At 33.9% G+C, this 18,095-nt stretch overlaps 2 protein-coding genes across 2 annotated transcripts; both read right to left on the reverse strand.

Annotated features, from left to right (window-relative positions):
- Positions 1 to 3,750: 3,750 nt before the first annotated feature.
- Positions 3,751 to 6,042, reverse strand: LOC137720547 (cytochrome b5-like). The gene is made up of 4 exons (XM_068459632.1): positions 5,901 to 6,042; positions 5,658 to 5,758; positions 4,292 to 4,358; positions 3,751 to 4,168 (listed from the first exon to the last, which is right to left on the reverse strand). Exons 2-4 carry the CDS (start codon positions 5,742 to 5,744, stop codon positions 3,921 to 3,923), a joined length of 402 nt encoding a protein of 133 aa, XP_068315733.1. The 5' UTR covers positions 5,745 to 5,758; positions 5,901 to 6,042; the 3' UTR covers positions 3,751 to 3,920.
- A 7,478-nt stretch (positions 6,043 to 13,520) lies between these two features.
- On the reverse strand, positions 13,521 to 16,495 carry LOC137721101 (protein TILLER ANGLE CONTROL 1). The gene is made up of 5 exons (XM_068460217.1): positions 16,418 to 16,495; positions 16,253 to 16,289; positions 15,025 to 15,743; positions 14,544 to 14,697; positions 13,521 to 13,729 (listed from the first exon to the last, which is right to left on the reverse strand). The coding sequence occupies exons 1-5, from the start codon at positions 16,421 to 16,423 to the stop codon at positions 13,707 to 13,709; spliced, it is 939 nt and encodes a 312-aa protein (XP_068316318.1). The 5' UTR covers positions 16,424 to 16,495; the 3' UTR covers positions 13,521 to 13,706.
- Between the last annotated feature and the right edge of the window lie 1,600 nt (positions 16,496 to 18,095).

The following is an 18,095-nucleotide window of genomic DNA, read 5'->3' on the forward strand; positions in this document are numbered from 1 at the left end:
TTTTTTTAAGAACTAAACATAGTTACCAAACGGAAGTTTTAGTTAAAAAAAAAATAAAATCTAAAAACTCTTAAAACATGAGATGACGCTCGTATTGGTAAGCTTGGTTATGTTCGTAAGTTAATTGGACTGGGATTTATTTAAGAGTTGTTCTATTCATACCCTATATATTAGTGAATGCATCTCACGTACTGAATACACCTCAAATTTATTTTTTCCCTAACAAAAAAAAAAACTCTTACTACATAAACTCCACATTCACCATATACACCCCACGCTGTCCACATACACCCAGATCAACACCGTGTATTCCGTATTCATCTGTTAGAAAAGAACAAAAGGAAGATGTTGTATAATTTCAAAATATGTAATTAATTAAATCAATTCTTTGTGGCAGCTGATTGGAAAGGGTCATAACCCCTCAAATGGAACATGAATATAGTGGTTGTATGTAACTGGAATATGGGAAAGGTTCTAACCTTTCATAATGCTGTTTGTAAACGACAAATTGGAATGAACATATCCTTCCAATATAACGTGGTTATCTTCAATTGCTGGCAATTTGTTCTTCACGAACAAGTTTGTTCTTTCAAATTGTAAAGGTAAGCGACGTAAGTTTATGAAACGGTATGTACTGTTTGCATATCAGACTAATACCCAATCAGATTGTATCGAAAAAGGCAGCACCAACATTGTTGAAATCACGGAAACAATGAGAAAATATATAAAATCTTACCTCATGTGAAACTTTCAAAATGTTAATTTCATGTTCTGTTTGTTAAAACTAATTTTTTTTCATCAATGTGTTTTTTCTTTTAGTGGTTACCGTTTTGTTCTACAATCGAGGGCTAGAGTGGCTTTGAGAGCATGAAAAAAAAAAAAAATCAAGATACATGTTGGACATGATTTCGGGGTGTATATATGAAATATTTATCTTGTTTAAAATCTTAATCGGCTTAAATAGTCATTTCATATTAAAAATATATAAGTCATTTAATAACAAATTTTCACACGGGGCGTATTCAATGATGTGGAGCGCCAATAAATAAAAAAAACTCTTTATTTAATCATCATTGGATGTGAATATGTGTCTTAACAACCCAATCGAGGTGTTTGTGATAGACATCCCAAGTTCTTTAGGTGTGTCACCTTCCGCTCGAATGGAAAGTTTATATCATTTTATATCAAACGAAAGCCAGATTGATTGTTCACATACCAAATTTATGTACATTTCCAAATAATTAAAACTCAACTCGGCTTTCTGTTGAAATCAAATTATAATATAATCTGCACATGATCAGTTGCATGAGGTTCAATAAACATCGATCGGATAACGAATGCTGAACCTCATGTTTGTTTTTTTGAAAAATAATGCGTGAGATAAACGCAAGGGATATACTAGCATGCATGTCATGAACTTAATCAATCACCTTAATTACGATAAGGTGGTTGTATGATTATGATAAGTACCTAAGTCACATAGGGTTTCTGTACGATTATAATTTGACCGTGATATTTTCTTGAGTAATTATTGTATGGCATCTTTTTTTGGGATTTCGAGTTGTGGTGTTTTGGGTTTAAAGTTTAGTTTTCGAGGGTTTTGTGTTGTTTCCTTAAAAAAGGTAAAAATATAGTATGCATATGATGGTAGTATGCGTTTATGTGATTTCATTAAAATTTTGTCAGAATTTTCAACCTGATCGTCGAGAAAAGAGTGACATGTCAATTTATCATTATAAAGTTTTACTATGCCCCTATTTTGGTCTAAAATGTAACTTCATTGAAAAGGCCAAAAACGAAGAGAGAACAATTTATCATTACAAAATTCTACTATCCCATAGTCGGTACATAAGTTAATATTATGACATCAGTATTACTATTCTAATCAGTACTCCATATATTATGACATACTAACTTCGAAGTAGTTGGTGAAGTTGCTTATTCGTGATATCAAATCCCACCCTAATCAAGAACACGACATATCCCACAAATCATGCTAGATCTGAAGCACAAAACTTGCGGAAAAGTGATTCCTAAATGGTCCAGAGTTTGCATTGTCATTAAGCAAGTGAAATTGGCACCACAAATTCACAGCTACATACCTAAAATAGGGATTAGGGAGTGCCAAATGACATACCCTTAAGTACAATATTGAACAGAAAGATTCTACTCTTTTTCCGTTGATTTGATACTACAGACGGGCTGTCTGATCGGTGTTTTATGAAATATAATCATTCAAATTATGCTTTAGGTTTGAGGCTAAGATTAAGTTTTTAGTCCCTTTCCTACAATATTTTCTATTTAACAAAGCGATGTGATACTTTCAAAGATAATTTTCCAACTGGTTATTGAACCCACGACAAAATTCATTACACCACCACAATGAAGTGAGCCACGAATATGTATGTCAGACTCATTACAAATATATTCTCATTGCATCCATCTGGGTTGAACTATAACTTTCTCCAACCAAGATAATACAATTGCTACCAGACCAAAGACTATTTTGAAGAATAATTAGTACCATCCGCATAACGAGCCCCGCATTGTCAAAGTTGATGGCAGGTTCTGGAAACATACTTGAACAAAACTTTCCATAAAAGGAAAGAAATCCCACTGTAAATATGACAGATAGTTAGTACTAGAAGAAGCTTAAGATCTAGTTAAACCCGTAGAATGAGGATCCTCTCCGGATTCTCTTGGTGAGGATTCTAGCAATTCTCCAATCACGCCCGTTCAGCATATATCGTGTGATCAGAAATCATTGTAAATTTTTTTATTTAAAATTGAATATAAACAGTACCTGACGAAAACTGACCGTACAATGTACGATAAACAGATGTGATTGGAGGATCCTCACAAAAAGAATCCGAAGAGGATCCTCATTCAAACCCGTATAGTTAATGTGCGTATCTGCGAACTCGGATCAGCAATCTAACTCTAACATTCTCAAGCCTTTTTTTTTTGTTGTTATTTGGTCGAAAACTGAAGCCCAAAAACACTAACTAAGAACGAAAGAATTCCAAGCTCTTGTTTTTAAAATATTATCAAATTGGCCTGTGTACACTTACTTATTCACCTAAGTTCGAATCCGCCTCTATTCTTAAAAATAGACGAAATCTTGACACGACACTTAGAAATTGATGGAAACTCACCAGTCATTAAGGATATGAGGTTCTTAATCAAGATCCAAGTATAATCCGCATTGAAAATTTTTGAAATTTGAAATAGTTGACACATAATTGCCAATGTGAATGAGTGAATGGGGTTCTTCATTCCACACAACTCAAATCTTCAGTTTCCAGTTTTTGGTGTTTACATGCGGTTGCCAAGATCAAGTATGAAACGCGAAAGAGTTTTAAGATTGGAATAAATATTGGAGCCATCCAACACTTTTATTGCAACTAAGATCTTCGTTTTTATGAATTGTTAACTTTCTGCATGTAAAGCTCGTCTGTGAGATACTGTCGCGTGATACTAGTACTAGAAACGGCCAGCCAGTATAACTAATCCGCATGCTATGGTACCAGATCCACATGGCCGTGCTCCAGTTCCACACAATAACTTTTCCTCGTATGGGTTACCAGTGAGGAAGCTATTTTGCCAAGTCTTAAAATTTCTGCTATCCGAAGACGTCTAAATCATGAACACAAGCAATAATGGTGAATATTATCCCATCAATCACACTGACTGGACCAGCTAATTGAAGGTGAAGCAGCAAATGTTTTAAAAGAAATTATTGCAATGAGATGAAACAAAGCTTTGCCAACTCAATAAATTCCAAGCCACACAAATACGATACGTAAAAAGGTCGTATAACATAATAAAAAATGAAAACTAGTAACTGAAATTCCGTTATTACCACTTGAGTGATAGACTATCGGTCTGAAGAAAGTTCATACGGATGGAGGATAATTGGACTACTTTTTATTGTAGTATTGCAGAGCAAATGCAGCTCCCAAGATCAACAAGGGTAGCAGAAACTGTAAAAGTTTTACCATAAGTCCAGAAGATTGTTCAGCGGGAGCAGCTGCTTGAGGAGGAAGCTTGTAATTTGGCTGTGCCGGTATGGTGGACGTGTCAACCTTGCCTACATAGTATTTTTCCATCAGCTCCCTCGCGGAATCGCTGTGCCCCACATCATTAAAATCATCTGTTGCATCTTTTTCTGCAAGATTTTCAACCAAAAATTCTAATTACGACACATAAACATTCGCATACTCTAACCAGTAAAGAAACAACAGTAGGAAAGCTAATAGATAAATTCTCTTGCTGAAGTCTACAATCTTACCGACTGCTAATAGCAAGACTTCATCGCCTCCAGGGTGTTCCTCCAAGAAAGGGGTCACATCATAAACCTGTGGTAAGTGGTTCAAAATATACTAGATAGTTAGTGAAGCAGGTAAAAATTTATGCAGGTAGATGAAGATAAAAGTAAAAAGTGAACCATCTAAGTTACCAGATGGAAGAATTCACTAAAATCTCTGTTGATTTTCTGTATGATCAACATAACAACAAAGAGAAGGACCTTATAGCTAGGAACCAAATTAAAAAGCGTATGTAGGTCAGTATATTCACTACTGGAAGCAAGTGTCCTTATCTTTATAACCCCTTCCTACCGTGAAACAAATATAAGAGTACAGAAACTGACCAGTGAGGAGGCCCAGCTAATTCTTTCCTGACCAATGACTGAAAATGTCTTTGTAAAACTGTTTAGTTCTGCAGCTGCTGGGAAGGGGCAGCAGCTGATCTTAAAAGTTTCCTATTTGCATACCCATTTGAACAAGATCAGCCGATTCTCCTGCCCAGCTCGGCATGTAATAGATTCACATACCTTTTTTTTTCATTGTTCTGCAGTCCTGAAAGTTGCCTATAGTGCAACAATTGTTTCCCACACCACCAGAGATTACAATTGTTTTCTCCGATTAGCAAGAGTTATTTCAAACAAAAACAACTTTCATAAGTCAACCCCGCAAGTCCACTACTCGCCATGCTACCAATCTAACTATACATAATAACAATCAAATCGCTCATCTTTTACAATTGCACTTCCAATCCGACACATTTTCCTTTAACCGTTCAGAGTAGTACACATACTTCATCTTCACTACCTTAGGACCAGCAAGTGTAGAGCAACACCAATGAACTATCTCGATCTAGTGGAAGAAATTAATTAATTGTCCTCCTTTAAATGTGTTTACCACATACGCAATTCCTCCTCGATACAAATTAGTACCGCAGGCCTCCTCCTCCATCCCATCCTATTTAATTTTCCAGTGATTAAATCCTATTAACACCAAAAACAGACACACCAACTACACAGAAAACACAATGTGCAATTCAGTCCTCCACACAACAATGCCATTTAATTAGTAACCATCATATTTTTGCAATAATTATACCTCCATATTGCTTGAATTCTTCTTTATACTTTCAATTAGATCTGTAAACTTTCATCCATTCAATGCAGATAATGCAAAAGTAACTCCTTTAATACAAAAAAAGGGCGGCAGCACAAGGCTTTTCCTTTAACCAAAAGATAAATCACAAATCACAAATCAACCCAGAAACTGAAACAATTCCAGATGCAAGGATAATAAAAAATAAAAGGACAATCAAAAAGGAATTTTATTTTTTTTAAAGACCACAAATCTGACCTTTCCAGAGATTATGATCCAACAATCTTTCTTGTGGTTGTGCTTTGCCACCTCATCGAAGAGATAAACTTCAGAGTTTGAACCCATTCCTGCAGCTGCCTCTGTTCATCACAAAGTCAACCCCAAACCAATAATAATAATAATAATAATAAGAAACCCAACAAAAACCAAACAAAATAACACACAAAAAACACATAGATTGGATCCATAGACAAACTAAAAGGGTTGAAGTAATCCACTTACAGAGAACAGAAGAAGAAGATGATGGGGTTTGAAGCACAGCTCCTCCTCTGAAGTAGTAAGAAGTTTTAGCTGTCTTTAAAATGCTGAACTTCAGACTCAGAATTGTAGCTGGCACACTATACGCTTTGGGTGAAGTGATAACCGAGATCCGTACTTAGTATTTTGATTGACCCATGGATATATGTCAACAATTTACGATATAATTATATATGCTAATAATAAATGCGAATAAAAAAAATACAGAATATGAACAAAACGAAAATACAAAACAGACAACTAGAAGATCGAGGCTTGCATACCGCAATATCATTAAAACAGAAATTTTGTCCATACTCAATGGTTGTAGTTCTACAGACGTCTGCTTCACCAGGATTCAACGATCAAGTTAGAATTCCAGCACCGGAAAATTTAACTTCTGGCGAATTTCTGTGTGATTCTCTCAGTAAGAAGGTTTAGGAATGTAGAAGAAGAATTTGATATTTTCTGTGTTCTAAATGCCATGCAGATGGATGTATAAATAGTGGAATTATGCCTGTTTGCAACAGGTATGAAAATGGGATGTGACTGTTATGGAACAATGAAATTTCTACTCAAAATTTCTAACATAACCTTCTCTATTTGCCCTATTATTGCTCGTCAAAATTTTACACCCTTCTCCAATTTGGTCCAACTTGGCTGGCTATCTTTCAATAATGTTTTTGATGATTTTTCATTTTCCCAACAATTTTCATCTCATTTGTATCTTTTAAATAGTTTTTTAGTTGTAATTGTATTCCTTTTTGAAAAATAAGATTCTCTCTCTTTATTACTATAAATAAAAACGTAATGAAGTGAAAAATCATTACGCAATCACAAGTTCTCTCTTCTCTTTGTCCTTGCCACCGGCCATCTCCCTCTTTTTTTTTCTTTTTTTTTTGTTTTTGTTTCCCTCAGTAAAATAGGCCAACACCATTGTCAGTATTTTTTTGGGCAATTTATATTCATCAAATTTAGCATTGCTTTTAAATTATAGATTTTGTTCCATTTTGCCCTACACTTCATTTGGTTTCAAGCACTTTAAACCTTTAATTTGTCGCAATTTTCTCTGTACTGTTAATTTTGCCAATTTTCTGTTAGAAGTAGACAATTGTGAAATCGAAGGTTTATAAAGTAGATAAGGTCCAAATTTCCGGGGCACTGCTAAAATATTTCTTACAGATCATTAAGCTGTTTTTTTTTTTTAGTTAAATTTCATTTTATTTCCGTAAACTATAATGGTCATTGCACTTAGCACACGCATACTAAAATTTTGCAATTTAATGTCTCTTACTTACTTTTGTTTTTGTTTTTCTTTTTTTTTTTTATTAAAAGGGGGTCAATTGGTGGCAAGCTACATTTATCTACCTATTTTGAGCCCGGAGAGGCTATAGAGAATTTCACCCTGTCTATTACTACAGTTAAGCAGACTCATTACAGCACAACATCAAACCCAGAACCTCCCATAAATGTTTATTGGAGAGCCGCAGGTTGCACCTTTACTACTAGACCACTTACTATGTTTATGTCTCTTACTTACTCCCTTACACCCAAATATAATACAAAAATATACTCACCCTCCATTATTATATTTTTTATGTGAAACTTGTGTTTTTCTATAAGAATCTAATTATAAATTTACTTTCGTAGGGTGCAGCTGGTGGCTTTGCAATTTGATGGGAAGGACAATATTTTATAACTTCGGTGGGGTTAAATAGAAAAGGCTTTTTAGCCAAAATAGTCCTTGAGATTTGCCTAACTCCTTATTTTGGTCACTGATATTTGAAATCAATAAAAGTGGTCATGAGATTGTCCACCATCAATCATTTTGGTCATTCAGTAAAAAATTATGTTAAATAAGAATCAAAATGACAAAATTACCCTCAATATAATGAACAGTAGCCCAAATGATTCGACAAAAACTGAGGGTATTTTTATCATTTTATTTTTATTTTATGGAGATTTTTCGTGGAATTACCAAAATGATTGATTATGGAAAAACTCAGGAACCAATTCTATCAATTTCAAATCTCAAGGACTAAAGTGAGGAATTATGCAAATCTCATGGATCATTTTGGTTAAAAAGCCAACAATAGAAAATAAAACAAAATTGACATTGATGTAGCAACCATTTAGTAGAGTAGCCCAATTACCTCCATTCCCACCATTTAGGCCATCTCCAACTATTGGCCTAAAACCTAAAATGTTTTAGCCCAAAAAATTTAGGTTTTAATCCAGAAATAGCTTTTTTGCTTCAATCATTCTAGCCTAAAATTTTAACCCCAGATTATTAAAGAATGAATTTAGGCTAATTTTTTTTAAATTAACTTTAAAAAAAAAATGTAGACTATCCTAAATTAATTTTATGAACATTTTAACCTAAAAATATTTAAATTCCGATAAACATTGAAAAATCATTAAACCGACACATGAAACTCATGAAACACTATACAAGAATATGAAACACATGATAGAGATGTATAAACACAAGACACATGAGCAAACACATGGTTTTGGAAGATGGTAGAAAGGAAAATTGGAAGAATTGTAGAAGAAAAGTGAGTTTTGTGTGGATGTTTCAACAAATAAATAGGTATTTATAGAGTTTTTGGGTGAATTTTGAGTTAAATAATTTTTATAATTATTTTAACCGTTGAATTTAAATTTGGACCGTTAGATCTTTTTTTTACTGTTAGATTTGATCATATTAGATTTTAGTCGTTGGATTCAATAAATTTATAAATATAAAACAAAAATATTAACTAAGTTAAATATGGACCGTTAGATAACCAACATCCCATTTGAATGTGAGCCATTGGGCTCAATTTTATTGGCAGACAAGTGGAAGACACACCCATGTGGGTGGGGGCTTCACCACTAATCTTGGCCTATATCCTTGCCTAAATCTGGCTTTTTTTTTTTTTTTTGGTAGGTTTTAGGTCCAATTTAGAACTTGGGTTGGAATGGATTTTTTGGAGTGGGGAGGGGATGGGGGGAATAAAAGGGGAATTATAGGTTTTAAGCTATGGTTTGGAGTTGGTCTTAGTAAAACAGTTTTTTCATAAAAGAAAAGAAAATGTAAACGGTTTAATAATTCAAAATATATCAACAGGAGCAGTCTAATTTTTTTTTTTTAACAAACGATAATATTTATAATAAAGAAGTGTGAGAGCATGTTAAGCCTTACAATGAGTTTGTTACAATAATGTGGCTAAACTTTATTTTTCGTAAAAATCAAATCTAAAACTTCACATACAATTAAAGAGAAATATTCATTGTATCAAAATGCAAATTTCCTTAAATAATTCCACATAAAATTTGATTGATTTGAACCAAAAGTCCACCACCTTCGTTCGTACCACTTCTTGTCCCATAACCACAGGGCCATGCCCCTCCATAGACCATAGTACCAATTAGGTAATGGTTCATAAATGTGAGCAAAAGCTCATGTCACAGACTCTATTCTTTCAGTTATTTGGGGTTACACTGACCACCTGTGCGTTAATTGGCTTGATTTGGTCGGTGAGTCCCCAACAATCACGAATGAACAATAAATGGGGAATTATAGATTTTAGTTTATGGATTGAAGTTGGTCTTGGTAAAACAGTTTTCTTCATAAAAGAAAAGAAAATGTAAACAGTTTAATAATTCAAAATATATCAATAGGAGTAGCTTAATTTTTTATTTTTTATTTTTTAACAAACGATAATATTTATAATGAAGAGGTGTGAGAGCTGATTAAGCCTTACAATGAGTTTGTTATGATAAAATGGTTAAACTTTGTTTTTGGTAAAAATCAAATATAAGATATTTTACTTACAATTGAAAAGAAATATCCATTATATCAAAGTGCAAATTTCCTTAAATAATTCCACATAAAATTTGATTGATTTGAACCAAAAGTCCACCACCTTCGTACCACTTCTTGTCCCATAACCATAGGGCCATTCCCCTCCATAGACCATAGTACCAATTATGTAATGGTTCATAAATGTGAGCAAAAGCTCATGTCACGGACTTTATTCTTTCAGTTGTTTGGGGTTACACTGATCACCTCTGCTTTAATTGGCTTGATTTGGTAGGTGAGTCCCCGTTAGACCCGGTAATTTTTGACACGACACGAAAATAATAGATTTCGAATCAATACGATAACTAATCGAATCATTATTGGATGATCCGTTAAGAACCTGTAAATAACAGGTATACATGTGAGTAACCCATTTCGACCCGTTAAGAAAAAAATTATTTTGATAATTTTTAAGTTTAATTACTAAAAGATTTATTATAAAATATAATAGCCATATTAATATATACAATATATTCTATATTAAATATATAGTTTTGTGTTATTATTCTATATAAGTTAAAAGAAAAAAAGTTTTAGTCATTATTTATTTTTATTATGAGAGTTCCTTATTATCATTGCTATGATAAATTTTACTTAAAATGTTATTGTCCAAAATTAAAATAAACTAGTATAGTATTTGTATAGGCAAGAACTAAGAAGACATACATACAAGTATGAAAAATGTGAAAGAATATATAAACACTCGTGATTCATCATTATTCTTCCACGAGTAGATAAGGGTTACACTTACACTATCATTTAGATTTTTAAAATCCTCCAAACCCTCATGAATTATGTTTTTTATTTGAAGGCAAAATTAATAATAATTATTGTAGAAGTGTAAAAAATGTCAAAAAAAATATACAATCACTCATAGTGACAAACTTTACAACTTTCATGAAGGGGTCAGCTTTGAAATCCAACACTATAATCCATAAACCTTAAATTTATATTTAACTGTCGATTGTCATTTACGCTTTATTCGTCTTACTGAATTTCATTTTTAAAATTTTCTTTTTTGAAAACATGATCATCTGGCGGATGTTCATATTTTGAAAACATAATACTTATTTAGTATTATGTTTTTCATTTGATTATTTATTGGTTTAAAATATATTTTCCTTAACGGGTAACCGGTCGAGTCATAGTATCCGTTAATATTATTGGGTCGATTTTGGGTCAGGTCATTTTACCTGTTTATTTTAATAGGTGTTACACGACACGACCCGTTAAGATATCGGGTATGACATGAAAACAATACGAATACGAAAAATACGACACGAATGCCAGGTCTAGTCCTCAACAATCACGAATGAACAATAAATTGACATACCAAGTTTGGGCCAATCAAAGCTTATTGGGTACTTTCTTAGGGCTTCCGCTTTCAGAATTCAGATTGTGACAATAGATTTAAAAGATGTATAAGGGCACGATCATTGGATGTTATGTTTAGGGGTGGGAAAAAAACTGGTAATGAGTGCAAAAAAAATTGGGCTGATCAAATTCAAAAGCGATAAAACTCGAACCGATATTGGGTTGATCAAGTTCATAATGAACCAAATTTAATGTACAAATCAAATTTTTTTTTTCTTTTTCAAAATGATATTATCTGTACTACAGGAAGATAGTGAGTTTAGCCTCACAATGAGATAGCAATAATGTGATTCAAATTCGTTTTCGGCAAGAATCAAACTAAGATCTCTCACTTATAAGTGAAGAGGAATATCAGTAGACCGTAATGCTAAATGGCAATGTACAAATTAACTTTTAGTTTTTAAGAATCAAGCAACTCTACCACTTAGTACTACGATCTAATGATATTTTTCTTTACTTGTAAGTGAGAGGTCTTAGGTTTGATTCTCGCTAAAGACGAATTTGAACTTTATTATTGCTAGCTCATTATGAAGTTAAGCCCACCCCATCCCTTTTAGGGATGGCAATTCTACCCGGTAAACCCGATAACTATGAATAATCGCCCGAATAGAGATTTGGGTATAAAAATTCGGATACATTTTGGATATGAGGAAAAACCGTGAACATTATTTGGTTATGATTTTGGATATGGTTAAAGGGGTCTTAATCCGTATCCATCCCTGAATCCAAATCAAATAATATACATATATATATATATATTCATTATTCACCGAATCCATTACCTTGAGAATACAAAAGTTGCATTGTGTGAGTTCTATTTTGTGGGAAAGTTCAAAAGTTTTGAATTAAAATCAATTAGAATTCAATGGTACTTATGAGAGATATCAAAGATCAACCAACAACATCAATGTTTAGCTTTAATTTTTATACTCCAAAAGATCCCTTCATTGAATAATTTTATACATCAAATATTTAATGACGAAATTAATATTTACTAAATTATAATGCGTCAACTAAACTAATATATTTTTTGTATTGACGAAGATGGATACAACCGTTAACCGATAGGGAATCCGTTACCCAGTGGGTATGGTTATGGATAATAACTTATGGTTAATTTGCGGTTATGTATATAGTTAATTTTCGTGGTTATTAGGATGGATATAACATTTTCATCCCCAAACCAAACCGTTGCTATTTCTACTCCTCTTTAATGTAGATAATATTGTTCGTTAAAAAAAAAAAAGAAAAAAAAAAGAAAAAGCAAATCAAGCAACTCTGTCTTACCTAACCGTTTTGCTGGCCCAACTCAAAACCCAAATCATTTTTCCTTTCTTATTTCCCTACGCCCACAACCGAATTTTTTGGTTTTAAAACGAAAACCGAAATGAGTACACGTATTTAGTTCGGTTTATGGTTTTGGGGTGAAATCGGATCGAATTAAACCGTTTCCACTTCTAAATGTGTTAATCGAACTGAACTGTGTCCGTCCCTAATTATGTTAGCATTTTTTTTTTTCATTTTTTCCCTTTTATTTGATCAAGGGGTTAAAATTAGATCATACTTGGCCACTTACATGTAAGAAGCTATTTTCTTTACTTGAAGATGTGACATTGTTTTACATTACAAATGTTATAATTTGAATGGTTCATTCTCTTTATCATCATAAAAAGATCATCTATAGAAAAATTAATTAATTTGAAGATTGTTTAGCCATCCATAAGTGTCGAACAAATCAATAGGTTTTTTTTTATTACATCTATATTTTTACACTAGGGGGAGTGGGAGTTCGGCTAAGCCACACAATGAACAAACTAATTTGGTATCGAATTCACCATCCACGAGATTCAAACCTAAGACCTCTCACTTCCAAGTGAAGAGGAATACCACCAGACCGTAGTACTAAGTGGTAACAAATCAATAGTTATACTAACAATTAATATCTTCATGCTTAACAGTCAACTTCTTTGGATCATATGGATGACTAAACATATCTTCAAATGGAATGAAATTTTCTCGAGACAATGATAAAAATAATGAATTGTTTGGATTATAATGTTTGTATGATGAAATGATGACACGTCGTCATGTAAGAAGAAATAACTCTTTGAAAAAAACAATAAGAAAAAGAAAAGAATAGAAAAGAAAGTAACCCCATAAACCTAAAGAGAAACAAATATGGTAGACTATTAATAATTATGTGCACAAATAAAGTGTTTTTGAAACAATTTAAGCAAAAGTTAGATGCCAAACTTTGTCTAGAAACTGCGCCACAATATCATATTCTTTGTTGAGTGCCAATGTTGGATCATTTTGCTAAAGTTAATAGATAATGCATCAAAAAGTCGATACACAAATCATAGCCTATAAGAGGCTATGTGACAAAAATATAACTCCCATCATTACTAAAGCCAAAACAATTAAGAAAAATTACAAATTAAACAGGAATAGAATAGTTCAGCATTGCACATACTTAAAAAGCTAATTAATTAACATTGTCCTTCATATAGTGATTATAGCAATCACCAAAGTACAAATCATTTCCAGGCAATGAAGTTTCAGGCCATATTTCAATGGACACAAGCAGTAGAACCTGCAAAAAGATGAGCAAACATATACGGTGGTGTTCAGATTGGCATATATGAAACATACAAGACATGATTTCGACTTGATTAAACCACAACGGATCACCAACAGACAATAATAGAAAGTGATATGTAAGTAATATTTTCTATTTAGATTTACGTTATTAGACAGATCCTTACATTATCGGATTGTAAATCTAATTCACATTGTTCAAATGATAATCAACTTAATCAATAGTTTATATTTATTATAGTTTCTCTTAACAACTAATTGAAATGACTTCATGATGTGACCATGACAGTTGAGCCATCGAGTTTTCGAATTATAAGAACTTGGCTCTTTAAGAAGTTTTTTCTTCTCATATACAAATTATAATTTGATAGGTATAAAAATTTATCTTTGAATTTTTCAAAGGTCACTTCAGCACAGTCAGTATATGAATACATATTTAAGTAATTCAGATCCACTTGTTAATTTTTTTTGAATCTTTCAGCTACACATCTAACCATTAAACTTGATGCAATCTAAAATGTTCGTTATGACATCTATGTAGTGCTGTAAGATCAAGTTCCTTTTGGGGCCATAAAGTTACACTCTGACACCATATTTTACTTGCTGATGGATTAGATGATTTCCCAATTATTGGATGGAGATTTGACAAATTAGCCCCTTATAGGTGCCCCTTAGTACTATGACATTATAACTAAATGATACAGAAAAGATAATTAGGCCTTTTTGGTATTATCCACTTTGTTAATGTTAACAAAAATATGCGGAAACATTTTATGTCTTTGAATTGAAGAGAGTATGCATATATATACCTTGAATTGGAAGCAAAGAAACTGATTCAGAGGCATCACTTTCAACCTTGGTGACGAGTTCTACTGCACCGGGCTGCTTCTGGCCATCTGATTTGTCAACCTTGACATCATGCTCAGCTGGATGGATCTTCCTCTTCAACATCCTCCTCATCAGCTTTAGCATTACAAATAATTAGTTACTTTTTGGGTTTCTGGAATTACAGATTTGTTACTAAATCATTGAACCGCGAAAAATAAGACCACTAACAGTTAAAAAGTAGTTAATATCTTGATCACCCTTTATGTGTATCTAGGACAATAAATGTGCATCACAATTTCACAACATAGGAAACAAATGACCCAAAGTTCGATCCCCCTCTTCACTCAACTTTGAATCTCCTTTTCTGTAGTGTAGATAAATTCGATGTAAAATATCGCTTGTATAAAAAATAAAATTAAAACAGATGAACCAAATCATAAATACTCAAAGGAAATGACTCACTCGTTGCAGATTTTTTATTGGACTTGAATCCTCTTTGACGCGAAGAATGAGCTTCTTGGCAAATGATAGGCCGGTCTTTGTTCTCGCGTTCACCTTTTTCTGCATTTTTGGCTGGACTTTGCAGGAGTCAAGCTTCAGTTGACCAACGTCATGAACATGATCAGCCTGGAATAGGTCAGCTAGGGTTATTCTTTGGCCTCTCTTCTTCCTTTGATCATCATCAGTGATCTCGCAACGGTACAGATCAGGTGGTGCAATACTGATTTCATTGTTGGACCCTTCATATGGTGTAAGAGGAACACCATCAACGGTCAAGATCGCATGATCATCATCAACTAGTTTCTCAGTGGCATCAGAGTTTGACCCAACGTCCTCAAAACTGTGTCCAAATGTTTTAAATATTAAAGGATTCAGTTCTTCATCTCCAAAATTATCATCATAATGTTCATAATCTTCGTCGTCGTCATCACCACAGTGTGAAAATCCATTGTTTTCCTGATCGTGCTCTTGCTCTTCTCTCTCCAAAACGAAATATTCGTTCTGGGAGTTGAAGGGTTTTACGGGATCGAAACCCAAGGTACCTATCGTTAAAATGCCCTCCCTCCAACCGTCAAGCCCATCAACATTAACTAGTCCGACTTGCTTGAGAAATGCTTGTGTACCCTTGTGATTGGTTTCCACTTCCAGTTCAGTTTTTTTCACATTTCCAGCAAACTCAACTGAAGGAAAACAAATTAATCTTCACTTAGCGCAAGAAATAAATACATATAGAGAATCGACAAATGTAATTAGTACATGGCTTTTTAGCCAAAATTGTCTCTTATATTAGCATAATTTCTCAATTTGGTATCTGATAATGAAAATCGATAGAAGTGGTCCATGAATTTATCCGTTGTAAATTATTTTGGTCATTATATGAAAAATATGTCAATATCTTCGTAAAATTGTCACGTGAATGACAACATGACCACCTTTTTAAAGGTATTTTTGTCAAATCAATTCCTTCACTTAACGAAGATATTAATAGAGATTTCACGAAATAACCAAAATGACTTACAGTGAACAAACTCAAAAACTACTTCTATTAATTTTTATTGTTAGGGATCAAAATAAGAAGTTATGTTAATCTCAAAAACTACTTTAACTAAAAGCCTTAGGTACAATAATATATCAACTAGGTATAAAATAAAGCAAAGTACATATAAAGAGAAAAGTTAAGAAATAAAACCCTTCTGATGAAGCCGCTTATGAACCCAGTTGAAGATCTATATGCGGAGAAAGAAGATCAAGAAAGACGATCAATTAGTGACATGCACAATTAATTGTGCATTTTAAGAAGTTAAAATATGATATAATAATGTGCATGGTTCTGCGACTAGTACGTACTAATTACCTTCATATTTTTCTGAGGAAAGTTGCCAAATTATCAGAACAAAGCGCCAGTGACTGAAACACTGAAACTGAAGAGGAATGATTGAGTACCAGAATTAAAAGGGCAGGGGGGCAAGTGGGTTGCAGTCTTGCAGAGTCAGAAAACGACGCGTGTCCAGAGCGGGGCCCCTAAACTCCAGCTGTGTTTGTGGGTGCATGGCCTGTTTGGCGAGCCACGATGTTGGGTCTTTGTGGCATGATCGATGTGCCGAAATTCTTGATAAGATGTGTTTGTTTACCCGCTGTACTCTCTCCCTGCCACCTCCACCGCCTCATCTGTCAAGTTCCGAGTTTGCTTTCTTTTTGGGTAAAGACTAGAATACAAAGTATAAAATTTAAAATTGGTGCATCATGAACTTTCATCTTTATTTAGATGGGCCTTTAGACTGAATTTTTATTATCCTTTGATTAAGGTTTTTGATTTAGCAAAATGTACACATTTGGTCCCTTAGATTTTTCATCAAGTTAATTATATGGCTAGCATAGGATTCACAATTGATCCGGGAATTTTCACTCTAATTCAGATTTGGTTGTTGAACTAGAATTGCATAGGTACTGACCTACATGAGTGTCACATTATCAGACTAACAATTTTTTATTGGTGTTAGCAGTTGGGACCTGTCACATCCCAGCTCGGGTTGTGGTGGGTGATTTATTGTGACAACCCGTCCCAAATTTTATTATTTTTTAAATTTTAAAATGTGAAATTTACGAGAATACCCTAGAGGCGAGGGTATTGATTTTCGTTGATCGTTAGTTCATGACGCATGAACTATTACCTTACCGTATTCCAAAAGTGCGTTGGTAAGAATTGTTATTTATGATCTTATTCATTTCTTCTTATTATTATTTTTGTTATGAAAAGGGTTGTGGGAGATTAATAAAAAGAAAAAGAAGAAAGAAAAAGGGAGGATGGTTGCCTGATGGCAACGAAAGAGAGGGAGAGGAAAGAAATGGGCACTGCCCAATCAGAAATGAGGAGAGAGGGAGAGTGACGAATGGGAGAGAAGAACCAGGAAGGAAAGTAGAGAATAAGAAAAGAAGGGAATCCAAAACGGGTGTTCCTTGACCCGTGTGATCCGGCCGGCGGGAACCATATAAACCGATGGTTTCCCAGCCAAATTGTAGTGAATTAAGCCAAACCATCACCTGGAAACACCTCCTTAGCTTTCTCTCTACCATTCCTACCCCTAAATTCATACAATTTGACCTTAGATTCGAGAGAAATGCACTGGTGGTGCGTGTGGGTGTTCGGCGGCAATCCACAAATTGTGAAGCTAACTCAGCCAATTGTCACTACCAATAGGCTCCCCTCAACCTCAGGAACAAAGCCCAAGTGATGGTAGGGGCGTTGGAGCATCCATGGAGTTGAATTGAATATACCCAAAAACTAGGGTTCCGGTGGGTTTTCGTGAAATTGGAGCCTTTCCAAGCCAAATTGGCCTTAACCACAGGTATAAAGTTTGTTCTACTCACTGAGATCTTCATTTTTGTGAAGTTTGGTAATTTTTGGAAAAGTTGGATTTTCCGGCGAGTCGGAGCGGCCGACCACCACCCATGGCAGCGCGTGCAGTGGCGCGTGGCCAGTGGGCCGCCAATGCTATTTTTAGGCTATGTTACATGTCTTAAATTTAGTTTTG

Source organism: Pyrus communis, chromosome 16 (genome assembly GCF_963583255.1).
Source record: "Pyrus communis chromosome 16, drPyrComm1.1, whole genome shotgun sequence".
Taxonomy (NCBI): domain Eukaryota; kingdom Viridiplantae; phylum Streptophyta; class Magnoliopsida; order Rosales; family Rosaceae; genus Pyrus; species Pyrus communis.